The sequence below is a fragment of the Lepus europaeus genome, chromosome 9 (genome assembly GCF_033115175.1).
Source record: "Lepus europaeus isolate LE1 chromosome 9, mLepTim1.pri, whole genome shotgun sequence".
NCBI classification, from domain to species: domain Eukaryota; kingdom Metazoa; phylum Chordata; class Mammalia; order Lagomorpha; family Leporidae; genus Lepus; species Lepus europaeus.
The window spans coordinates 124,939,600-124,966,445 of record NC_084835.1 but is presented as its reverse complement, the minus strand read 5'-3'; the positions used below and the strand labels follow the sequence as shown (position 1 = coordinate 124,966,445).

General features: G+C 47.6%; 1 protein-coding gene across 1 annotated transcript in view; it reads right to left on the bottom strand.

Annotated features, from left to right (window-relative positions):
- ATP9B (ATPase phospholipid transporting 9B (putative)) overlaps positions 1 to 26,846 on the bottom strand; it is a 259,712-nt gene that overhangs the window by 172,867 nt on the left and 59,999 nt on the right. Inside the window, 2 exon segments of the mRNA XM_062201824.1 lie at positions 11,448 to 11,499; positions 20,816 to 20,874. Of these exon segments, the coding sequence (XP_062057808.1) occupies positions 11,448 to 11,499; positions 20,816 to 20,874 (111 nt within the window).

Below are 26,846 nucleotides of genomic sequence, written 5' to 3'. Positions count from 1 at the left end.
ATACCTATAGAGAAAAGAATGGAAGCAGAGGGATAGGAATAGAAGTTAGGTATTTCTGAATATAGCTTATTTTATATTGCTCACTTGGAAATCACACTGACTTCACAAAATTTAGAAAGCCAAATTATAACAATTTTTAAAAAAGCGATTCCTAAAAAACAAAAGGAGTGATTAGAGCATAAAAAATTCAAAGTTTAATCATAGAGAAAACTCATTCAACCTACTCTGGTGTTTCTGAAAAAATTTTAATTGTAAAATAAAATAGGTACAGGGTTGGTGCTGTGGCGTAGTGAGTAAAGCTGTCGCCTGTGGTGCTGGCATCCCATGTGGGCGCGGGTTCAAGACTCGGCTTCTCCACTTCCAATCCAGCTCTGCTATGACCTGGGAAAACACCAGAAGATGGCCCAAGCCCTTGTGCCCCTGCACCCACGTGGGAGACATGGAGGAAGCTCCTAGCTCCTGGCTCCTGGCTTTGGATCGGCGCAGCTCTGGCCATTGTGGCCACGTGGGGAGTGAACCAGCTGACAGAAGACCTCTCTCTCTCTCTCTCTGTCTCTACTGCTCTGTAACTCTTTCAAATAAATAAAATAATCTTTAAAAAATAAAACAGGTACAAAAAGCCACACGAGCACACACTCACAACATGAATTATCCCGAGGCAGACACTGAATGACTGGGATTCCTTACACACCCACGCGGTCACGGCCTCTTCCTGACTCAACGCCAGGGCACCACCACCGCTGGCTGGGCTTCAGCCTATCGTCCATGCCCTGTGCTACCTCCCTGCACCGTCCACCTGCAGGACCCCTGCACCCCCGACCCCACCACTGTCTGCACAGAGGCCCGGCTCTGTGCCTCAGACTGCGGCTCCTGGAGCCCAGCGTCCCTGAGTGGCGCCTGGGCAGGTTCTGCTCTCTTGGAGAGCATGTGTACAGCAGTGCTGGACCTGTCATTTCGCAGAGGGTGCAGAGGGTGGTCGCTCAGCCTTCCGCCCATCTTTAGCTGGGATAAAACATAAGCAGAGAACCATCTCCACTCTGGCCTGGGTTTGGTGGCCTGGTGGAAAAGCTCCTGAGAGAAAAAAAAAAAAAAAAAAAAAAGACCACTTGGACATTTACGAAATTACGAATTTGCTTCTCTGAAGGTGCTGGCAGAAGACAGAATGGTCAGCGACAAAGCTCAAATCAGAAAAGCATTTGCAGGTTGTGTATCTGACTAAGAACATGCTGAACTCTTGTAACTCAACAGTAAAAAAACAAGACAATCCAATTAGAAAATGGGCAAAACACATAGACATTTCATGAAAGAGAAACACACACATAAAATACTCAACAACACTAGCCATGACGGCAACACAGACTTGCTGAAACATTCACACAGCATTCCAGAAATGATAGTGTTACAGAGATGGACAATAAATTAATAGCGGCCAAGGACAAGAGACAACGGATGGACAAGACCCTTGGGCTTAACACAGGGCAATTGCTGTGGTTACCAGCAACTGAGCCAGGCAGGGCACGTGGGGCCAGGGCTGGGCCATTCTATTGTCGGCCTTGGGGGAGGGCACACACATGACCACACATAATCTGTGCAGCTTCCAAGAGGTCAATAATTATTTCACAATAAGAGCATTTTTAAAAGCTATTGGTTTTTTTTTAATATTTTATTTATTTGGGAGGTAGAGTTATAGACAGAGAGAGGGAGAGAAAAGGCCTTTCACCGGCTGGTTCTCTCCCCAAATGGCTACCAAAGCCAGAGCAGGCCAATCTGAAGCCAGGAGCCAGGAGCTTCCACCAGGTCTCCCACGCAGGGGCAGGGGCTCAAGCACTGGAGCACCTCCCACTGCCTTCCCAGGCCATAGCAGAGAACTGGATTAGAAGAGGAGCAGGGGCCAGCACTGTGGCATAGTTGGTAAAGCTGTGGTTGCTGGATTCCCATATGGACACCAGTTCAAGTTCCAGCTGTTCCACTTCCGATCCAGCTCCCTGCTATGGCCTGGGAAAGCAGCTGAAGATGGCCCAAGTCCTTGGGCCCCTGCACCCATGTGGGAGACCCAGAAGAAGCTCTTGGCTCCTGGTTTTGGATCAGCCCAGCTCTGGCCATTACAGTCATTTGGGGAGTGAACCAGCGTTCAGAACACCTTTCTCTCTGTCTCTCCCTCTGTCTGTAACTCTACCTCTCAAACAAATACATAAAATCTTAAAAAAAAAAAAAAAAGTAAATGAAGACTTGAGGAAGATTTTACAAGATTATGGGGAGACATTCATAAGAACTCTGGGAACATGCGCTTCGGACAGACTGGCTGTGCTCTGCAACACAGCTTACACTAGCACTGCTGCTGCACGTGTGTCACCGCTTACACCAGCACTGCTGCTGCACGTGTGTCAGCTTACACCAGCACTGCTGCTGCACATGTGTCAGCTTACACCAGCACTGCTGCTGCACGTGTGTCAGCTTACACCAGCACTGCTGCTGCACGTGTGTCCCAGCTTACACCAGCACTGCTGCTGCACGTGTGTCCCAGCTTACACTAGCGCTGCTGCTGCACGTGTGTCAGCTTACACCAGCACTGCTGCTGCACGTGTGTCCCAGCTTACACTAGCGTTGCTGCTGCATGTGTGTCACAGCTTACACTAGCACTGCTGCTGCACGTGTGTCCCCGCTTACACTAGCACTGCTGCTGCATGTGTGTCACAGCTTACACTAGCGCTGCTGCTGCGCATGTGTCACAGCTTACACTAGCGCTGCTGCTGCACGTGTCACAGCTTACACTAGCACTGCTGCTGCACATGTGTCACAGCTTACACTAGCACTGCTGCTGCACGTGTGTCACAGCTTACACTAGCGTTGCTGCTGCACGTGTGTCAGCTTACACCAGCACTGCTGCTGCACGTGTGTCCCAGCTTACACTAGCGCTGCTACTGCACGTGTGTCAGCTTACACCAGCACTGCTGCTGCACGTGTGTCACAGCTTACACTAGCGCTGCTGCTGCACGTGTGTCCCAGCTTACACTAGCACTGCTGCTGCACGTGTGTCCCAGCTTACACTAGCGTTGCTGCTGCACGTGTGTCAGCTTACACCAGCACTGCTGCTGCACGTGTGTCCCAGCTTACACTAGCGCTGCTGCTGCACGTGTGTCAGCTTACACTAGCGCTGCTGCTGCACGTGTGTCCCAGCTTACACTAGCGCTGCTGCTGCACATGTGTCACAGCTTACACTAGCGCTGCTGCTGCACGTGTCACAGCTTACACTAGCGCTGCTGCTGCACGTGTGTCCCAGCTTACACTAGCGCTGCTGCTGCACGTGTGTCCCAGCTTACACTAGCGCTGCTGCTGCACGTGTGTGTCAGCTTACACTAGCGCTGCTGCTGCACGTGTGTCCCAGCTTACACTAGCGCTGCTGCTGCACATGTGTCACAGCTTACACTAGCGCTGCTGCTGCACGTGTCACAGCTTACACTAGCGCTGCTGCTGCACGTGTGTCCCAGCTTACACTAGCGTTGCTGCTGCACGTGTGTCCCAGCTTACACTAGCGCTGCTGCTGCACGTGTGTCCCAGCTTACACTAGCGCTGCTGCTGCATGTGTGTCCCAGCTTACACTAGCGCTGCTGCTGCACGTGTGTCCCAGCTTACACTAGCACTGCTGCTGCACATGTGTCACAGCTTACACTAGCGCTGCTGCTGCACGTGTGTCCCAGCTTACACTAGCGCTGCTGCTGCACGTGTGTCAGTGTGTACTGAACACCTACTATATTGAAAGATTATTCCTTCCAGGTTCCAAGGCTCCTACTAATCTTAATGGGGTAACGGTCGGAATACATAGAGAGAACAATAAATGGGGAAAAGAGGTTCTGGAAGAAGTGTGGAGAATGGAGTTGATTATCCCATTCACCCATAACCCTAATATGTAACTCTGTCACTGGGAGCCCCTGGAGAGTGCATTCCAGAGAGGGCAGGGACGCATCCTGACATCCTGATGGAGGACGACGTGAGAAACACCAACAACACAAAGAGCGCACCATCTCCCAGGTCTCCTGAGCAAGGCCGAGGACCGCCTCCACGACCTCCTCGCTCTCACCTGCCCTTGAACCTCCAGGGCAGGGCCCAGGGGAAACAGATGAGGGAGAGAAGGACTGGGATAAGTGACAAGGAGAAGCCTGAGGGACAAGGAGGAATTTAACACACGGGTACTTCCTGGGAGCCTGGCCCATTCAGAATGAAACCCTAGAGGTGCCAGAGGGAGAAACCAATGTAAGACTCCACATCCGGGAAGTGCTCATCACAGACTCAGCAGGCAAACGCTCGCCCAGAGGTTACTGCTGCCTCCTGAGCACCTTCTACCCGAGGGCCAGTCACAGCCTACCCAGGAGACACCAGGTCCTCGGAGGTGCTAACGTCTTAGCACACGCTCCACAGCTGGAACACCACGACTGAGTCCACTGCACTGCAAAGCTATGTGCTTGACAGCAACAACTCAGGTCTGCCTCTGCCTGACCATCAGGGTGGACTGGGGAGCTGGAATTACAATACAAAAACGTTGCAAAGTGGGGGCAGCAGAAGCCTTTTAAGACTCATTTATGGCCGGCGCCGTGGCTAAACAGGCTAATCCTCCGCCTTGCGGTGCCGGCACACCAGGTTCTAATCCCAGTCGGGGCGCTGGATTCTATCCCAGTTGCCCCTCTTCCAGGCCAGCTCTCTGCTATGGCCTGGGAGTGCAGTGGAGGATGGCCCAAGTGCTTGGGCCCTGCACCCCATGGGAGACCAGGAGAAGCACCTGGCTCCTGGCTCCTGGCTTTGGATCAGCGAGATGCGCCGGTCACAGCGGCCATTGGAGGGTGAACCAACAGCAAAAAGGAAGACCTTTCTCTTTGTCTCTCTCTCTCACTATCTACTCTGCCTGTCCAAAAAAAAAAAAAAAAAAAAAGACTCATTTATGGGGCAGGCACTGTGGCGTAGTGGGTAAAGCCGCAGCCTGCAGTGCTGGCATCCCACATGGGCGATGGTTCAAGTCCTGGTTGCTCCACTTCTGATCCAATTCTCTGCTGTGGCCTGGGAAAGCAGTAGAAGATGGCCCAGGTCCTTGGGACCCTGCACCTGCATGGGAGACCCAGAAGAAGCTCCTGGCTTCAGATCAGCTCAGCTCTGGCCGCTGCGGCCAATTGGGGAGTGAATCAGTGGATGGGAGACACTCTCACTCTCTCTCTCTCTCTCTCTCTCTCTCTCTCTCTGCCTCTCTGTAACTCTGTCTTCAAGTAAATAAATAAATCTTAAAAGAAAAAAAAAAAGTCCCCTCCTGGTTTTCAACCAGGAACAATTCACACTTGACAACTTTCGGAGTCACTGCTGGTTTTCCCAAGAGGAAGGGCGGGGATGCTGGCCAGAGCTCACAGGGCCCTCACCTGCAAAGGGGCTCAGTGAGGACCCTGTTCCACAATTAGCTCGCACTTCTGCACACTGGGGAGTGTTCCCTCACTCTCACTCTCCCAGAACAGAACACAAATCATTTCTCTCCTGACTGATGCACTGTCAACTATCTCAGCCATCAGCAATTCAGTGCCCAAAACGTGGCCTACCCACATAATCTAACCTTACCAATTTTCTTTTTTTATTCTTGCAATTTAGCTTAGACATGCGCATTATCACTACAAAAACAAGCCTGGGAAATTCAGAAAGATGAACTAATAGTAACAGGGAGAACTATGAAGACTTTTCAATCATCTGCATTATCGATTAAAGATACATCCGAAAGACTTTTGTCTGGTTACACACACTCTGAAAAACACATCTAATTACAGCTAAACAAATAGCTCTGTATTATTTGTCAAAAGAATGGGAATGAGTGGGGCCAGTGCTGTCTCGTAGCGGGTAAAGCCACAGCCTGCAATGCCAGCATCTCATATGGGCACCGGTTCGTATCTCAGCTGCTCCACTTCTAATCCAGCTCTCTGCTCTGGCCTGGAGAAGCAGTAGAGTATGGCCCCAGTCCTTGGGTCCCTGGACCCGCATGGGAGACCTGGAAGAACTTCCAGGCTCCTGGCTTTGGATTGGCACAGCTTTGGCTGTTGTGGCCAATTGGGGAGTGAACCAGTGGATGGAAGACCCCCCACCCCGCCCCACCTCTCCTCTCTCTGTGTAACTCAGACTTTCAAATAAATAAATCTTTAAAAGAAAACAACAACAACAACAAAGAATGGGAATGTGAACAATCTGCAAGGGCTGAAGGTTTAAGAAGCAGCACGAGACAATGTGCAGCACACACGCGTTTAAAGGTGAATCTTCCCTCAAGACTGATGTTTTCACTTAAGTACGTGTGCATGTACAGGCCAGTGCTGTGTGTGCAGAGTAAGCTACCGCCTGTGATGCCGGCATCTCATGAGTGCTGGTTGCAGTCCTGACTACTCCACTTCCAGTCCAGCCCCCTGCTAATGGCCTGGGAAAGCAGCAGAAGATGGCCCAAGTGCTCAAGCCCCTGCACCCTGTGTCTGGCAGACAGAGTTCTAGGCTCCTGGCTTCAGCCTAGCTGGCTGTTGTGGTCAGTTGGGGAGTAAACCAGTGGATGGCAGATTTCTCTCTGTCTTTCCTTCTCTCTAATTCTGCCTTTCAAATAAATAAATCTTTTGAAAAAAAAAAATAAAAGTGTGCATGTATTCTAATAGAGAATACAAGGGAGCTGAAAACGGGCTGAAAGTGTGCAGTTTCGGCCGGCGCCGCGGCTCAATAGGCTAATCCTCCGCCTAGCGGCGCCGGCACACCGGGTTCTAGTCCCGGTCGGGGCACCGATCCTGTCCCGGTTGCCCCTCTTCCAGGCCAGCTCTCTGCTGTGGCCAGGGAGTGCAGTGGAGGATGGCCCAAGCCCTTGGGCCCTGCACCCCATGGGAGACCAGGATAAACACCTGGCTCCTGCCATCGGATCAGCCGGTGCGCCGGCCGCAGCGCGCTACCGCGGCGGCCATTGGAGGGTGAACCAACGGCAAAAGGAAGACCTTTCTCTCTGTCTCTGTCTCTCACTGTCCACTCTGCCTGTCAAAAAAAATAAAAAAAATAAATAAATAAAAATAAAAAAGAAAAAAAAAAAAAAGAAAGTGTGCAGTTTCTGAATGCCGCACGCGGACATGCCCAGGGCCTGGCTTTCCGCTACATACTCAGGAACACACAAGATCACAACCGGCGAGACCTCACAGTGTCTCAGAGGGTTCAGACTCACCAGTACTGGAAACAATGCAGTTTGTTTCCTTTACCAAAAAAGACATGCTTCAGGTTAAATAATCATATGCTACTTTGACACATGGGGAAATGACCCGGTATTATTTTTCCTCAAGCACAGTTACAATTACTACCTTCACTTTAACCGGTATAGAGAGCAAAGACGACTACAACAACATGAGGCTGGCAAACCTGACCGTCGGACGCGACTCTGGTGATCTGTAACAGAGCGCCGCTACAAGCGATTCCAGCCAATCTCGCCAAGAGTGAATTATTAAATGGCCTGCTCAGATCCCATTACAGACTTCTTATGAATATTTCATCTTATTTTGTGTAACTGACAAGGGTTTGTGGGGAAGGACAGGTTTATGGCAAGTAAATGAAGATCAGCCAGTGTCTACACCATGCCGGCAGTGCTAAACAAGGGGCGGACGCCACCGGGGGACAGTGTCCTGCCCGCCTGCACTGTCAGCCCCAACAGCACTGGAAGATGGGCCACAGCGCACGCTCCAGAAACATCGACCTGGCCTCAATCATACCACATCATTTGTCGTTAAACTCAATTTTTAAAGCATTTACATGACTTAGTAACTTCTTCATGAAATTTTTCAGCTGGCGGCAAGATGAACAGAGCAACAGAGGTGATGTGGATGAGATGAGCAGAGTGCCATTTCCCTACGGCTCATCCCACTAACCATGACAGCTACGCTACTATAATGTGTCCCAACACTTAAACCTTTATGTCATCACTTAGCAGACAAGTGAAAAAGATATTGGCATTTATAAAAGATTGATGAAAATTAGTTCCAAAGCATTAATTTCTCTTAATACCTCTAAAAGAACTGTGTGCACTCAGGAAATATTTGATCTGAATGAAGAAACTGATGAGGGAATTGATTAATTGGAATTTAAGCCATCAGTCACCAGATTCATCAGCAGCTTCATTTACATTCTAAACAGTCAGCTCCTGGCCCAGAACACTCTGTATGAATGCAGTCAATACGATGGCGCAGACCAGCCTCTCCAACACGCCCGGCCACTGCCCGCACGTAGCACTGCTATGCTGCCTACAGTGTGAAGATTTCCATGATGATAAACACTGCACTGTGAGGTTTTTAAACCTAACACTGGAAAGCAATCCAGGACAGTCAGAGTGCCAGCCGAGAACACCAACAAATGCTGAACACGGTGCAGCACTCTGGAAAACACAAAGCTAGGCAGTAAGAAAATCTGAAATCATTAAATCACAAAAAAACAATTTTGAAAGCTAACAAACCTTGACTGAAAGTAATAACATGACGCATCATGTACAGCCTGGGTGCTACTTAGAGCATTTCTTAAAGAGAAGAGAAACAGGGACCAACGTTTTGGCACAGTAGGTTAAGTTGTCGCCAGCGAAGCCAGCAGCCACAATGGAAGCCCATTGAGCCCTAGCTGCTCCCTTCCAACCCAGGTCCCTGAATGCACCTGGGAAGGCAGTGGAGCATGGCCCAGTGCTTGTCTCCCTGCCACGCATGTGGGGGACCCGAATGGAGCTCCTGGCTCCCGGCCTCAGGCTGGCCCAGCCCCAGCCATTGCAGCCATTTGAGGAGTGAACCAGTAGACGGAAGATCTCTCTGCCTTTCAAATAATAAATAAATGAATAAATCTTTTTTAAAAAGGATGAAGAATGGTATGAAATAGTAATCTGATTTCATAATATCTGAATATGATCAATTAGCAATTGCTTTAACAATTTAAATGATAGAAAAAATACTAAGGACTAGAAGAGAACTATAAGTTAAAACAGACAATTAAGCCCACAATCCATAAATTACTTTCTAGAATATTAAAACAATCCACAATTGAGCATATGTGCATTTAAAGTACATTTTTCTGGGAACAAGGTGGTAATTCTTATGACTCTCAAAGGAATCCATGACCTGCCAAATAGTGAATGACCATTACTCTCACTACAGAGAGTAATTCTCACTATTAAGTGGACTGCAAGGCATAATTAGAGATTATTTACGACATGCTCCAATGGGATATTATCTTAATCATCTGATGTCAGCACCATGGAGAGCACCCCATTGGCCTCGTGCTCTAATATCCCATCTACGCTGCGCTGTCCCACTCTTCCACAGTAAGGACACAGTGAGAAGACGACTGGGCAGAGAAGTTTCCAAAACGGCTGTCAGTCATAAAACCGTCAACAAGGCCACGGACACTCACCAATGCGCAGACCGCTCCCCTGTAAAATGGACATTTCTCAGCATCTCCACCTTCTGCAGGCTGGGCCCTGTCCATAACTCACCTCCAACACACCATGTAGAATGTGTTCCATTAAGCCAGTTACCCAAAACATTTCCATGTTTGGAATAGTGGTTGTAATCTCACATACATTTCTCCCAAAATCATTAAAAGGTTATTTCTCAAATGCAAATATTTACAAATATGTAAAGACAGCACAAAGAAGTAAACAGCTGATGTCAGCGGGGCAGTAGAACAAAACCTCTGAAAACCCACTTCTAACAGTTTCTGGAGCACGTATTCAAGAAAAATATTAAATTTAGCTAAGAATAGGCTGTGTTATTTATAATCCTGGGGGCACCAACTAATAACTGTATGTAGTAATAAAACAACGGGAATTAAAACAGTATATTAGAAAGTATTTATTTAAAACAAAGTAAGGCAGTGCTGAAGTAACAAGAGACACACCCAACAGAAAGCCGGCACCTGTGACGCTGGCTTCCCATGCGGGCACTGGCCCATGTCCCAGCTGCTCCACTTCCAATCCAGTTCTCTGCTAATGAGCTGGAAAAAGCAGCAGAAGACAGCCCAAGTGTTTGCACCCACTGGGAGACTCAAATGAAGCTCCTGGCTTCTGGCTTTGGCCTGGCTGCGTCCTGGCTATTGCAGCTATCTGGGGAATGAACCAGCAAATGGAAGATTCTCTGTGTGTGTGTGTGAGTGCACGCGTGTGCATGTGTGTGTCTGTCTCTGTCTTTCCCTCCCTATAACTTTCAAATAAATAAATGAATCTTTAAAAAATATATTCTAAGACATGTAGAAAACAAAGAGAGATAAATCCCATTCACACTGATTATGTTAAGTAGAAACGGATTAAAGACTCCAATGAAAAGGCAGCGACTGAACTGCTGAGTGTGCCACAGATCCCCAGCAGGTCCCAAAGGATGATTAGCACACAATGACAACGAAAGCCAAGACCATTCAAATTTCACACCGAGCGACAAAGAGGACTATGGTGAAATCACAGACAAACCACTTGTTCTAGAGAGAGGGGATGGCAGCCAGAGAGCTGCATGGAGTCCCCGGGGGTGGGGAGGTGGTGTGTAAATGCCTCTGGCCAGATGGCAATGGAGTTGGAGGAGCTGGGGTCCCCTCCACAGCACAGGCTCTGGGGGCAGAAGGGATTCTTGCTGAGGGAAGCCATTCGAGTACACTGCTTAAAAATGGAGGAAAAATTAAAGGAATGTCCCAGAGATCTCACGCACAACTCTATAGGGTCTTCACGCGAGAAATAGCAACGTGCCAGCGCAGGCCAGCTTCCTGTAGAACATGGCTCACCCACTCATCAGAGCCAGAGACGCGGCCGGCAGGGAGCTGTGGCCACGCCTCGGCTTGCAGCCTTCCTCTCAGCAGTGCTGCCCGTGCCTGGAGACCTGCGGGAGACCTGATCCCAGGGCTCTGGCTTCCCAGCACAGCTCCGCCAGGCCGCCCGGGATTCACCTCGGCACTCCTTTCTGGAACCTGCTACTCTGGGGAGCTCACAGAAGCATCGTTTTCCTAGGAAGCTCTCAGCAGTCGTCCCCTCCCACATGGCCCTGACACTTCTCCGTACTACAGAACCTATGTACTCTTTAAAAGCGGCAACCAAGTCTCCCTCCCTCTTGCAGCTCAGCAACCCTAGGTGGAGCTTGCAGAGAGCGATCAAATGGTGAGCCACACTGTCACTTACTTGATCATGTGTCAGTGTTAATATGTGAGTGGATGCTCTCACTGGATGGACAGGCTGACAGGATTATTTTTAAGTACATATTATATGGTAAAGTCATCTTTTTAAATATCAGCGATTAAAAGTCACTTAGAAACCAATACTTCAATGAAAGAAAAATTCAATGAAATCAATGAAAGAGAAATTTTAGTAAGTTTAAATTTTACTTTTACCTTTTAAAATGAAAATTAAATTGTCAAATTACTAAATCATCAGCAATGTAAAATAGTAAATAAGTAAAAAATACCTGCTTTTTCTGAAGTTCTAAGAAACACCATATCTGATGGAATTCTCTGGTTCTGCAAACAACAATATAAAATGTTAATTATCTATGAGCAGGCCTACATATTAACTCTATTCTATTCCAAAGTAGAAATAGCTAGCAAAAACAACTAAGGTTATAATAAAACTTTTAATGAAATAACTATAATTTATAATTTATATATAAAAATTAGTATACTAAATCACATTTTAATTGAAATCTTATGAATTTTCCCATATATAAGCCATGCAAATAGCATTCACTTAGGACTTTAAGAATACTTCATGGGGTTGGTGTTCTGGCATAGTGGGTAAGGCATCGGCTGCAACACTGGCATCCCATGTGGGAGCCTGTTTGAGTCCTGGCTGCTCCACTTCTGATCCGGGAAATGTGTCTGGGAAAGCAGCAGAGGAGGGCCCAAGTGCTTGGGCCCCAGCACTCACATGGGAGACCCGGATGAAGCTCTTGGCTTCAGTCTGGCCCAGCTCCGGCTGCTGTAGCCATTTTGGAAGTGAACCAGTAAACTGAAGATCTTTCTCTCTCCCCCCTCTCTAATTCTGCCTTTCAAATAAATAAAATAAATCTTTAAAAAAGAATATTTCATGTCTGAAAATGTTCAATATTGGCACTTCTGTGGCTCTTGCTGCATTGTAACTGACATATAAACTACAGCCCGATAAGAACTTTGTACTCCCCACGGGATGCTGCCCTGGAATGCGAGGACAGTGAGCCAGTGCCCAGCATACAACACAGCAGGTCAAAGATCACACACTTCTAAATGTGAGTGACTGGTAAATGCATGACTAAGCAGAAAAGTCCCACAAATCAATATCTGAGGTAACAATGTCTTACTAGACAAAAAATGAAAAGCTCAAACGTATTACATGACATATAAAAGCTTTTACAGCTGGCGCCATGGCTTAACAGGCTAATCCTCTGCCTTGCGGCGCCGGCACACCGGGTTCTAGTCCCGGTTGGGGCGCCGGATTCTGTCCCGGTTGCCCCTCTTCCTGGCCAGCTCTCTGCTATGGCCCGGGAATGCAGTGGAGGATGGCCCAAGTGCTTGGGCCCTGCACCCCATGGGAGACCAGGAGAAGCACCTGGCTCCTGGCTTTGGATCAGCGAGATGCGCCGGCCACAGTGGCCATTGGAGGGTGAACCAACGGCAAAAAGTAAGACCTTTCTCTCTGTCTCTGTCTCTCTCCCTATCCACTCTGCCTATAAAAAAAAAAAAAAAGCTTTTACAAGCCATTACTCATACATTTAATCATCACTGCAAATAATTATATCAAGTGTGAAAGATCTATCAATTTAAAGAAAAGTATGTAATTATAACAATACCTCAAATAATTTTCATGAATTACGTGTATTTTGAGGGATCTAAATAAAAATTTAACTGCACATGATTAAAACAAGGATTACCTGTCAACAGTAACAAAAACAAATCTGCTTTATGAGAGCTAAGAAACACATGCTGGACAGGGCTACTCCCTTTCTCATACTAGGAAGGGTGATGGGTTAGGATCTAAAGAACAGGGGCCAGCGCTGTGGCACAGCGGGTAACACTGCCCTCTGCAGTGCCGGCATCCCACATGGGCGCCGGTTCTAGTCCCGGCTGCTCCACTCCCAATCCAGCTCTCTGCTATGGCTTGGGAAAGCAGTAGAAGATGGCACAAGTCCTTGGGGCCCTGCACCTGCATGGGACCCGGAAGAAGCTCTTGCCTCCTGGCCTCAGATCTGCGCAGCTCCTGCCACTACAGCCAATTTGTGAGTGAACCAGCAGATGGAAGACCTCTCTCTCTCTCTCTCCCTCTCCCTGCCTCTTTATAACTCTGCCTTTCAAATAAATAAATATATCTTTAAAAAAAAAAAGAGATCTAAAGAATACTCAAACCAAGGAAGAAACCATGGAAGTTAGTGAACATTTCATTGAATGGTAATATAGATGTGACATACAAAAATGAGTGGAATAGTCAAAATCAGGAAAACACACACAATCCAATGCATACAACAGGACACAACAGATACACAAACATTTGAATACAAAAAGAAAAAAGCCAATGAACCCAACAGAAAGTACACTATGGAAGCAGATGTGAAGGCAAAAATAAGTGACACAGAACACACACACATGCATATGTACACAATATACAAAACACACATGCAAAGACGCACACATACAAACACGTGCATATATACACACACACACACACACCAGAAACAAACAGCAATAAAGTAAATCTCTCTTTGAATATGCCTATTTCAGGGGCTAGCATTGTGGTGTAACATACTAGTCACCACCTGCAGCACAGGCATCCCATATGGGCACCAGTTCAAGTCCCAGCTACTTCACTTCTGATTCAGCTTCCACTAATGTGCCTGGGAAGGCAGCAGAAGATGGCCCGAATACTTGGGTCCTGTACCCACATGGGAAATACAGATGAAGCTCCTGGCTCCTGGCTTCAGTCTGGCCCAGCCCTGGCTATTGTGGCCATTTGGGGAGTGAGGCAGCAGATGGAAGGTTTCCATCACTCCCTTTCGTTCTCTGTAACTCTGCCTTTCATAGAAAATAAATCTTTAAAAAAAAGTAAATAAATAACTATGCCTATTTCAGTAAACAGAAAAAAGTAACATTGGAATAAGCCTAATAAAAGATGTATATCACTTCTATTTTAAAAAATACATCAGGTGCCAGCATTGTTGTGCAGCAGATAAAGCTGCTACCTGTGATGCTGACTTCCCTATGGGATCCAGTTCACGTCCTGGCCTCTCTACTTTTGATCCAGCTCCCTGCTGATGGCCTGGGAAAAGCAGCGGAAGATGGCCCAAGTGCTTGGGCCCCTGCCACCCTCGTGGAAGACCTGGGTGAAGCTCTTGGCTCTTAGCTTTGGCCTGGCCCAGCCCTGGCCATGGTGGCCACTTGAAGAGTGAATCAGCAGATGGAAGACCTCTCTCTCCGTCTAACTCTTTCAAATAGTAAAATAAATATTAAAAAAATACATAATACATAAAACATTGCTGACAAATAAAACTTAAATAGAACACATTTACAGCTCAGGAATTAGAATGTGCAGTCTAGTGATGTCAAATGCCCATAAATTAATCAATATATTTAACATAAGGCAAATCAAACTCTTGGCATGTTTTGATGGAAAGGACAAAGTTTTCCTCATGCATATAGGGAAAACACAAAGGCTAAGAATGACCAAGATTGACCTCACAACCTATCAGAACTGTCAGACTAAACGAGAGTGATTTGGACACGATAGGATGATAACAATGCAAAGCTAGAGAATCTAAATCATAGGCCCACAGGTATATGGACACAGACTTGTGGGAAAGATGGCTCTGCAGATCAGTGAGATGAAGGCCTTTGTAATAAACACTGCTAAGAAAATGGGGTCCACACAGGCCTAGATCTACTTCAATCTAAAGATGAAAACCATTTGAATTACAGCTCCAAGTGTAAATGTTAAAATAATAACTGCCTGACAGATAATACAGACCTTTTCTTATTTAAGGACTTGTCCTGTCACTCATCAAACACTGTAAGAATATTTTTATGACTTTTGAGTAGGGACGAATTTTTGAACCAAGGCCAACAACAACTGAAAAAACAAAATTAACCATCAACAAGAAGGTGAATGAAGCAGATTCCATCAAAATTCATTTCTGCTCAACAGAGCCTCCCAGGAAGCAAGAGGAAAGACAACTGCAACACACAAAAAACTACCAATTAACAAGAAGAAAAACAGGCTCCACACACATACACACACACAATCATGTGGTAAATGCCCCAATTATTAGAATTTATAGAAATATACACTGAAGGGCTGGCGCTGTGGCACAGTGGGTAAACGTGCCACCTGCAGTGCTGGCATCCCATAAGGGTGCCAGTTCGAATCCTGGCTGCTCCACTTCCAATCCAGCTCTCTGCTATAGCCTGGGAAAGCAGTAGAAGATGGCACAAGTCCTTGGGCCCTGCACTCATGTGGGAGACCCAGAGGAGGGTCCAGGCTCCTGGCTCCCAGCTCCAGGTTGGCCCAGCTCTGGCTGCTACGGCCAATTAGGGAGTGAACCAGCGGATGGAAGTCCTCTCTCTGCCTCTCCTCTCTCTGTGTAACTCAGACTTTCCAATAAATAAATGTCTTAAAAAAAAAAAAAAAAGAAATATTCACTGAAATTGCACCTACTACATACACACTAGAAACGCCACGCTGAAACGACAGAGAACGCCGTGTGTGGCACACATGTGAAGGTACTGCTACATACGGCACAGCGCGCACTGCAGTGACATCCACCGCGTCCAACAGTCACTGTGTGCAGAGGGCAGTCTTCCTTCCTAAGCGGCAAGGGTCAGACCAACCCAAACACACATCAGCCGCGCGATGGGCCAAAGGCAGAAAAGCAGCAGCAAGAGGAATGAGCGGCAGCTCCAGCAGCAACAGGGATGAACCTCAGAAACAGTATCTGGCCAGGTTTCTAGGCATTCTTATCAAAACTCCATTAACCCTAAATTTCCGGCTTCATTGGGGACCCTCAGCTTGCAGCAGCTCCACGCACGCCATCTTGATGACTCAACTCTGTACTGCGGTCTGAGACGCAGGCCTCTGTGTGTAACAGACCTGCTTTGGCTGCTCCGGGTCCTTCCGTTCGGATCTGAAGCTCCTCCTCACCCCGTCAATGGCCGCAGTCCCCAGCCGCCCAGGCTGCCTTTCCCGGGAAGAGCCTCTGATGTCCTCAGCTACTCAGGCCTCCCAGGAGGTCTGCAGCGTGCTCACAGCATCCAGAGGACAAGAGTCACTCTTCTTTTGCTAAATTTACTCAAGTATTTTACTCTTCCTGATGAAGTTATACATGGGATTTTTTCTGGGCTTCACCCGTTATTCCCTTACTCCGCCTGATCTTCCATGAGGCAGTCCCACGTGAACAACAGAATTTCTATTAGTACTGGGTACTTTTTTTTTTTTTTTTTTTGGACAGGCAGAGTGGACAATGAGAGAGAGAGACAGAGAGAAAGGTCTTCCTTTGCCGTTGGTTCACCCTCCAATGGCTGCTGCAGCTGGTGCACCGCGCTGATCCGAAGCCAGGAGCCAGGTGCTTCTCCTGGTCTCCCATGGGGTGCAGGGCCCAGGCACTTGGGCCATCCTCCACTGCACTCCTGGGCCATAGCAGAGAGCTGGCCTGGAAGAGGGGCGACCGGGACAGAATCCGGTGCCCCGACCAGGACTAGAACTCGGAGTGCCGGCGCCGCAAGGCAGAGGATTAGCCTATTGAGCTGCAGCGCCGGCCAGCACTGGGTACTTTCTGTTCTTCCTCCCTCTGAGGCAGCACGGAGCAGCCTACGCTTTCCTGCTGGTACCACGGCATGGATATACAGCAGTTCCGTTGTCACCCACTCAGGGAATCTGCACTGCTTCTGGCTGCTGGCTGCTGGGAATAATGCAGAGAGGGACCGAAACACATGAACATGTCCGCAGTAAGGATGCAGGAGCACACTGATGGGCCACGTGACAGCTACACATTCACGTTCTTTGAGCAACGTAGCAAGGGGCTGGCCTTGTGGTGCAGCAGGTGATGCTCCACCTGCACCACTGACAGCCCACACTGGAGCACTGGTTCCAGTGCCGGCTGCTCCACTGCAGATCCAGCTCCCTGCTAATGCCCTGGGAAATCAGAAGAGGATGGCTCAAATGCTTGGGCCTCTGACACCAATGTGGGAGACCTAGACAGAGTTCCTGGATGCTGGCTTCAGCCCGGCCCAGTGCCATCTATTGTGGTCATCTGGGGACAAACCAGTGGGTGGAAGACCTTGATCTCTCTCTCTCACTCTTTCTTTCAAATAAACATAAAAAATGTTTTTTTAAAAAAGTGTCAAATACTTTTCTGGAATAACTACACCAACTGATCTTGCCACAAGAAATGCACTGCAAACCCTGGATGTCGGCCCCATTTTTAATTTTAAACATTCTGATACATGTGTAATGATACTTCAGTGTTTTCATCTGCATTTCCACGATGAACAATGATGATTTTCTTTTCTTGTATTTATTGTCCATCTATAAATTTTTGTGGCAAGATGTCTTTTTGAAATCTTTTGCCCATTTTCTAATTTTCTTCAACTGTTGAGTTCTGATAATTTACATATTCTCAGTAGGCATCTTTGACAGATACATAGCTTACAAATGCTTTCTCCCAATCTGCAGCTTGCTTTTTCATCATTTTACATGGTTTTCCACAAAGTACACATTTTTAATTTTAATGAGATGAAATGTATCAATTTTTCTTTTATGTGTTATTCTCTGTATCAAGTCTAAGAACTATTTTCCTAGACCTATGCTCTGAATATCCATTCTTTTTTTCCTTCACCAAATGGCTCAGGGTTTCACATTTTTCATTAAGTCCATGATTTTTTTTAACCTATGTATCCTCCAATCCCATTTGTGAAAAAAAAAAAATCTTTTCTCCGAGAAGAACTTTGCAACTTTGTCCAAAGTCATGCCTATATACTTGGGGGGTCAACTTCTGGGTTCTGTGGTGCTGTCTGGGAGGAGGAGGGGAGGGGAGGAGGAGGGGGAGGGGGAGAGGAAGAGGCAGAGGGAGAGGGAGAGGGAGAGGGAGGTCTTCCATTTGATGGTTCACTCTCCAAATGTCTGCAATGGCTGGACTGAAGATGTCTGAACACAAGCTGGAAGCTAACTCTGATGTTTTAAAAAATAAAAGAGGGGTAATTATTGTTAGCTCTCGTCAGAATCACACCTACAGCAAGTGTGTAGAGATCTGTGTCGAGGCATGCTAACCGTGTGTCCTGTGACAGCAACAGGAAGGAGCCACAAGAAAGCTGATGGTGAAAGGGTTACTGATTTCTGGTCCCCATACATGGGAACACTGTGTACACGAGCGGAAAAACTGTTCCCATCCAGCTCTCTGCTGTGGCCTGGGAAAGCAGTAGAAGATGGCCCAGGCCCTTGGGCCCCTGCACCCACATGGGAGACCTGGAAGAAGCTCCTGGCTCCGGATCGGCACAGCTCTGGCTGATGCGGCCAATTAGGGAGTGAACCAGTGGATGATAAACCTCTTTCTCTTGCTCTGCGTAACTCAAACTTTCAAATAAATGAATAAACCTTAAAAAAAAAAAAAACTAGCTCTGACCATTGTGGTCATAGAGGGAGTAAACCAACAGATGGAAGACCCCTCACTCTCTCTCTGGCTTTACCTATGTCTGTAATTCTGTCTTTCAAATAAATAACACAAAAACACATTAAATAGTACACAAATAAGGTCATTTCAGGAAGAGATATCAATAGCACATACACTCAAGAAAAGCACACATGCACTCACATCCCTCGCAGGGGGAGTGTGCACCAGAGTGACCGTCTCACACGCAGACACACGTGCGGTGTGCACAGCACTCACATCCCTCACAGGGGGAGTGTGCACCAGAGTGACCGTCTCACACGCAGACACACGTGCGGTGTGCACAGCACTCACATCCCTCACAGGGGCAGTGTGCACCAGAGTGACCGTCTCACACGCAGACACACGTGCGGTGTGCACAGCACTAACATCCCTCACAGGGGCAGTGTGCACCAGAATGACCGTCTCACACGCAGACACACGTGCGGTGTGCACAGCACTCACATCCCTCACAGGGGCAGTGTGCACCAGAGTGACCGTCTCACACGCAGACACACGTGCGGTGTGCACAGCACTCACATCACTCGCAGGGGGAGTGTGCACCAGAGTGACCGTCTCACACGCAGACACACGTGCGGTGTGCACAGCACTCACATCCCTCGCAGGGGGAGTGTGCACCAGAATGACCGTCTCACACGCAGACACACGTGCGGTGTGCACAGCACTCACATCCCTCGCAGGGGGAGTGTGCACCAGAGTGACCGTCTCACACGCAGACACACGTGCGGTGTGCACAGCACTCACATCACTCACAGGGGAGTGTGCACCAGAATGACCGTCTCACACGCAGATACACGGGCGGTGTGCACAGCACTCACATCACTCACAGGGGAGTGTGCACCAGAGTGACCGTCTCACACGCAGATACACGGGCGGTGTGCACAGCACTCACAGCACTCACAGGGGAGTGTGCACCAGAGTGACCGTCTCACACGCAGACACACGTGCGGTGTGCACAGCACTCACATCCCTCACAGGGGGAGTGTGCACCAGAGTGACCGTCTCACACGCAGACACACGTGCGGTGTGCACAGCACTCACAGGAGGAGGCAGAAGAGCACACACTGGAGTGCATTCTCTCAGTGCAGGCATGTGTGCAGCATGTATGATGGTCTTGTGTCACAACAGGTGACATTAGAAGAAAGACATTAGAAGAGCTCACATTAGAAGAAAGCCTCTCAGCTGGCGCCGCGGCTCACTAGGCTAATCCTCCACCTGCGGCACCAGCACAGCAGGTTCTAGTCCCGGTCGGGGCGCCGGATTCTGTCCCGGTTGCTCCTCTTCCAGCCCAGCTCTCTGCTGTGACCCGGGAGTGCAGTGGAAGATGGCCCAAGTGCTTGGGCCCTGTACCCGCATGGGAGACCAGGAGAAGCACCTGGCTCCTGGCTTCCGATCAGTGCAGTGTGCTGGCTGCAGTGCACCAGCCATAGCAGCCATTTTAGGGTGGTGAATCAATAGAAAAAGGAAGACCTTTCTCTCTGTGTCTCTCTGACTAAATCTGCCTGTCAAAAAAAAAAAAAGAAAGAAAGAAAGAAACAAAGAAAGAAAGAAAGAAAGAAGAAGAAGAAAGCCTCTCACACGTCCACAGGCGTGTGGTGTGCTCAGCACTCGCCATCAGCCGTAGGAGGCGGCAGCTCTCACACACATCCAGACGTCGCAGCCCTGGCAGCACCCACCTCTGCCCTGCACTGTGTTTTCTCGGCGGCCTCCCAGACTGACCTGAACTCCTTTTTTGTTCTCTAAAGCTCTTTTACTTGCATTCACCTTTCCATCTTTAAATGTAAGCTCTAAGAATTACATCCCACAGCTACGTATAGTAAAACTGTCTGTAAACAAAATTCTGAACACTGTAGCGTTATAAATAGGTTCTAACCCAACCGCTTGGTCAAACGAAACAATTCTGACATGGCACCACCAGGCAGTCACCAAGTCCTTTTTCAGACAACACTGGACTTCACCTGCGTGCACTGAAACAGGCTCCAGCGACAGAGAGGACATGCACAACTCTGGTTTTCTTCATGTACATCAAGTCTTACATGAGGACATTACGATTTCAAATACCTTCTCAATTTCCTTCAGATTCAAGGCACTTGCAATCAGGCTAAATGTGAGTAACTGGTACATAAAGCTCTAAAATACGTTAAAAATGCATCAACCTTTTCCACTATGATGAGGTCTCCAACTTGGATGTCTGAGCTCTTCACGTGCACTTTACCTTAAAAAGAAGGAGGAGGAGAATCAACAACAAACAGCAGCACACGGATGTCAACTTTCACAGGCAAATAACTGCTTTAGAACAACTTTCAGGAAAAAACGATCAGAAATTTCTCTACACTTACGATTTCAAGTAGATACCATCACTAATAATTAATTTCTTTAGTAAACTACTCAACACAAGTAATCTCTTCTCCCCCGGTGGAACCTCAGAGAGAATGTCTTCATGGAAGTTAGAAGGGGACCCTCATTTGGAAGCTGCCCCCGTTTTCTCAAAATTCCAGTTTTCAATAAATTAGCAGTAATCAGAAGTATCAGGTATAAGAATCTAATGACTGAATAACTTGAAGATGTAACAATACATGCATTACTATTTCTGAATGGCACTGACTGGCATATAACTCACAGAAAACAGCAATTAAGAAAATTATAGACTCATGTAAAAATCACCCTCCACTGGTAGCATTACCAACACAGAATAGGACTAAAAACTAAAGCTTTACTACTGAAAAGAATTCTTCAATTATACTGAGAAAATTCTTAAGTTATGCACCTAGTATCTAATGTAGAACAGTTCTCTGTAGAGTTTAACTTGTAATACACTGAAACCTATGAAACGCAGAGTAAGTAGATGAGTTTTAGGACACAACCTGAGACCTCGGCCTCAGAGAGTGAAAGGTCCCACAGTTCATCAAGCCCCTCTGTCTCTGCCCCTCTCCTCCAGGGCTCGCTCCCAGCCCCCTACTCCCTCTCAGGACCGGCTGCTTACATTCCTGTAACTCCTGTTCTAACAAGGGGAAAGGTTCATCTGTTTGCATTCAGATTACTCTGACAGCTAACACAGAGGAGTTCAAATTACGTTATCAAAACCCTACACTACCAGTCATTATACTGACTTTCATACCCATATTCAACAGATTATAAAACCTTTCCAAAATACCTCCTAACGTTGAGTTGCAGTGGTATCATGCTGCTCCTAAAGTTACGTCTGAGGATTCCAAAACTTTGTATATTATGTTATTTTCTGTGTTCCCCAAACACAAGCCTATAAGGGCTGGAGCATCTTTTTATTCAGAAAATCCCACAGCACTCCTATTTAGAGCCAAGTTTGTGGTACTAAATATACATCTACACTCAGCCACAAAGGGAACTGACAAAAGGATATCTTTCAATTACCTGTCACTTCTAGCTTTGTGCCTTTACTGTCAATATCATGACTTTGGTACCTAAGCCCAGACAGTAGAGATACCCCACTGATCAGAACCCCTGCTCCATCACTACTCTCTCTCTTAGCTATCTAATAATGCTTCCTCTACATTCTTTGTTAAAGAACAGATGGCAAAGAGAAGAAAAACACCTACTGTCATACGATGTAATGTGGTAAGAAATGTTCAAATATTTTGTAATACAGAAAACCAATCTTCTTTCTATGATTCCTGTATCAAGAATTAGATTCCTAAGAGAGTTACTATTCTGTCACATGGTACAGACATAATGTACCTGAGGGTACTTAAAACAGTTCATAGAAAATGTCTGTCATTGGCCGGCACCGTGGCTTAACAGGCTAATTCTCCGCCTTGCGGCGCCGGCACACTGGGTTCTAGTCCCGGTTGGGGCACCGGAATCTATCCCGGTTGCCCCTCTTCCAGGCCAGCTCTTTGCTATGGCCCGGGAAGGCAGTGGAGGATGGCCCAAGTGCTTGGGCCCTGCACCCGCATGGGAGACCAGGAGAAGCACCTGGCTCCTGGCTTCGGATCAGTGAAATGCGCTGGCCGCAGCGGCCATTGGAGGGTGAACCAACGGCAAAAAGGAAGACCTTTCTCTCTGTCTCTCTCATTGTCCACTCTGCCTGTCAAAAAAAAAACAACAACAACAACAACTTACTTGAGTTTAAGAAAAGAAGATTTATGGAAAAATGCAGGAGCAAAAGTTCTCAAAACTTTAATATCATGCTACAAACGAGACTAAACACAGTATGGTAACAAGGCAGTGAGACCACGGGCCTCACGCATGTGATTGGGACAGCGCATGTTTTTAAATGCTGAGGACTTGGTCGAACGTTCCACAGGGCCTGACTTCTTGAACAACCTCAGCACTGCACGCAGGACGCTGCTGCTCCTCCTCGGCCCAAGCACCTGCAGGGCAGCAGGCAGAGAAGACAGAGAAGCCCTGCCCCCACAAACCTGACTTCTGGGAAGGCTCCCATCCAGTAACCTTCTCCTCACGTGAACAGCCTAAGCCTAAACTAGAAGATGGAGATCTGGGCTGAGAGCCAACCCAAGGTGCACACTGCAGGCAGAGCTGTGAGACCACGGAAAGACACAACAGAGCCACTGTGCAAGTCACAGCACACAACCAACACACCATGCCACCTGCCCTCACAAAAGACAGAGCTCAGCAACACGCGTGTGGGGTGACACTGCAACAGTGAGAAAGACTGCAACATGAACACAAGCACATGCATCTGATGGTATCCTTCTCTTGCAACATTCGGCAGCTGGCCTGTGGTACAGCACATGAAGTTTCCCGTATCAGAGCGTCGGCTGGAGTCTCGGCTACTCCACTTCTGATTCACGGCCCAGGAGGCAGCAGATTATGGCCCAGATACTTGGGCCTCTGCCACCCATGTCAGAGACCATGAGGAGTTCTGGGTAACCTGCCGTGGCCATTTGGGGCCTAAACCAGCAGCTGAAAGATCTTTTTCTCTCTCTGTGTATTGTCTGCATGTGTCACTCTATGTTTTAAAAACAAAACCCATTCCATTTGCTGTCAGGTACTCACTCAGAATCATATATTGGCATTTTACTTTTTTTAAAAAAAAATTATTTATCTGAAAGGTAGAGCAACGAGAGTGGATGGAAAGGGAGAGAAAGGGAGAAAGAGGGAGAGAGGGAGAGAGGGAGAGGGAGGGAGAGGGAGGGAGAGAGGGAGATCCATCTAGCCACTGGTTCACTCCCCAGATGGCCACAGTGGCCAGGACTGGGCCAGGCTGAAGCCAGGATCCCATAACTCCATGTAGGCCTCCCACATGGGTGGCAGGAGCCTAAGTATTTGGACCAGCCTCAGCTGCTTTCCTAGCCACATCGGCAAACAGCTGGATCAGAAGCAGAGCAGTTGGGACTCAAACCAGCGCTCTGATAGGGATGCCAGTGTCCCATGTGGTCCCTGTTGCACAACCATGGCCCCAGCTTTTTACTTTCTAACGAAATAGTGAATATTACCAAGTAAGGTAACAACAGTACTTACCTCTCTCTAAGCTATTCCAATTAAATCTTTCCCTTATGCCCTTCTGCTGGCAATAAATAACCCTTGGCTCAAATGCATAAGAACATGGGTGTTTGCTCTCCCAACGAAAGAAAGCAACACTGACTTGTTCTCATGAGCTCTTCTGAAGTCATCAACAAGTAACTCACAGCATCTCAAACACACACCTGCCCACCAACCCAGCTGCCACTTTCCTCTTCGCTGAATCCGTAATGAACATTGCCCTCATTCAATCTATTTGAACTAACAGGGAAAACAACAACTAAGGATCATTGTTTCCCCCATCCACAACTCCATTATTTGATAATTACTTAGGGAATACTTCAGGGCCTGCACTGTGGCACAGAGGGTTAAGCCCCGCCCCCACCCCCCGCAATGCTGGCTTCCCATGAGTGCTGGTCAGAGTCAGCTGCTCCACTTCCAACCTCTGCCGCCCACAAGGGAGACACAGATGGAGTTCCAGCCTCCTGACTTCAGGCTGGCCTGCCACAGACACTGCAGCCACTTGGGGAATGAACAAGTGGACAGAAAATCAATCACTCTCTCTCCCTTCCTCTCTTTCCCTGTCTCTGTAACTCTGCCTTTCAAATAAATAAATAAATCTAAAACAAAATAGGATAACTCAAATCTGTATCATATACAGGTTCTTCAGCACTGACCCCAAACTGCCTTCCAGGCATCCTCTCCTGCCCACCATTCCCCGATCTGCCCTACCCCTACCAGCTCACAACACCCCACACCTGCAGGACACCCTGGCTTCTCAGGAGCTCTCCTAACGAAACCCTCCCTTTGAAGACCTCCTTGACTACACACGGAAGAAGCCTCCAGCAGCTTACAACACTAAAATATTCAAATATCCAAATCTGAGTATCTTCTAAATATCAGATCCCATAACACGTTCAAAGCATAACTGAAATAGCTTTCATGACATTTAGTGTGTACTCTGAAAAACATCTAAAATTAGCCCATGTCACGACACACAGGGAATGCACGCCTGCCACTCTAGTCAGTAGGAACGAGACAGCACCACAGTGGTTTAGAGTACACGCACAGAAGACACAGCCACGAGCACAGACGTTACCAGCTAGGGACAGAGATGTGGTCGCGACTTACATCCCCACCGAGCACACGGAGGTCTAAGGGGGGAAACAGGTAAGCCGTGGTGCAGAGACTGAGCACCTCTGGAGGGCCCACTGGACGCACGGGCTCTGGCTGCGGCAGAGGACCTGCTGTCGCTTCTCACTGGCATGAAGCGAGCTCAGCGGGGAGAGGCAAACGTGTCATCCCCGCCAGAACACGCTGCTGGAGTAGTCTCCAGCCCACTGGAGAGCTGAGCACCAAGAAAACACATGACCTGAACCCCCAAACCAGGGCAGGCCTCCCCAGGAGATGACAAGGGGAAACAAGACAGCTGGACACACGCCTTGACGAGAAGATCTGCACTTGCCCAGTGGCTCTTCCCCCAAGGGCCTTCAGCAGGGGCTCAAACTCTAGGTTCCAGGCCGGGAAGCGCACAGGCCTAGGGTCACCTCTCTGGCCGGGCAGGGCCGTGCCTCTCAACAGCACTGCATCGGAGGCCTCACTCCCGCCTGCAATGCAAGACTTAATCACCTACAGAGAAACCGGTAAAGATCTATCAAGAAGCTATATACCTGAGTAAAAAACATGGTTTTGGAATGTCACAAGAAACAAAGATGACCATGACAATCAAATGCAGCTGTGTGAATAAACTTCAAAAAGTTCACAGACGGGGCCGGCACTGTAGCACAGTGGGTTAACACCCTGGCCTGAAGTGCCGGCATCCCATATGGGTGCTGGTTCGAGACCCAGCTGCTTCACTTCTGATCCAGCTCTCTGCTATGGCCTGGGAAAGCAGTAGAAGATGGTCCAAATCCTTGGGCCCCTGCAACTACGTGGGAGACCCCGAGGAAGCTCCTGGCTCCTGGCTTCGGATTGGCGCAGCTCTGGGTACTGCAGCCAATTGGGGAGTGAACCAGTGGATGAAAGACCTCTCTCTCTCTCTCTCTCTCTGCCTCTCCTCTCTCTGTGTAACTGTAACTTTCAAATAAATAAATACATTTTTTAAAAAAAAGTTCATGTAAAATGCAATTAAAAGATAAGTTTATTTAGGCACAAAAATTTTTGAAATTCATGGAGCTTTCCATAACATACCTTTTCCATGGACTTCCTGCGAACTCCTTGTAGGCACGAGCTTCAGATTTTTGCACCAAAATAAACTCAATTTCATTTTCCACAAACTTTTGGATATACCCTCATACTAGCAATGAACAGCGAGAAATTGTAACTAATAAACAATATCAGCTAAAATATCATTAAAAAATATTAAATACTTAGGGAGGGATGCACCGAAAAACGTGATTTTTATGCAGAAAAATATAAAACACTGCAGAAATTAAGGAACTGATCCAAAACTGATCCACAAATTCAATAAAATCTCCATCAAAATCCAAGCGGGATTCCTTGTAGAAACTGACATGCTGACTCGAACATTTACAGAAATATGAAGGACTTAACATAACCAAAACATTCTTGAATATTACACTCAAGGTGGAGATTCGAAGATGTACTATAAAAGTTCAAGGAGTCCAGCCAGCGTGGCATTGGTGAACACAGAAAACAGATCAGCAGACAGAATATCCCAACACATCTGACAAGGGATTTGTCTCATAGCACAGTACAAAAGCAGCA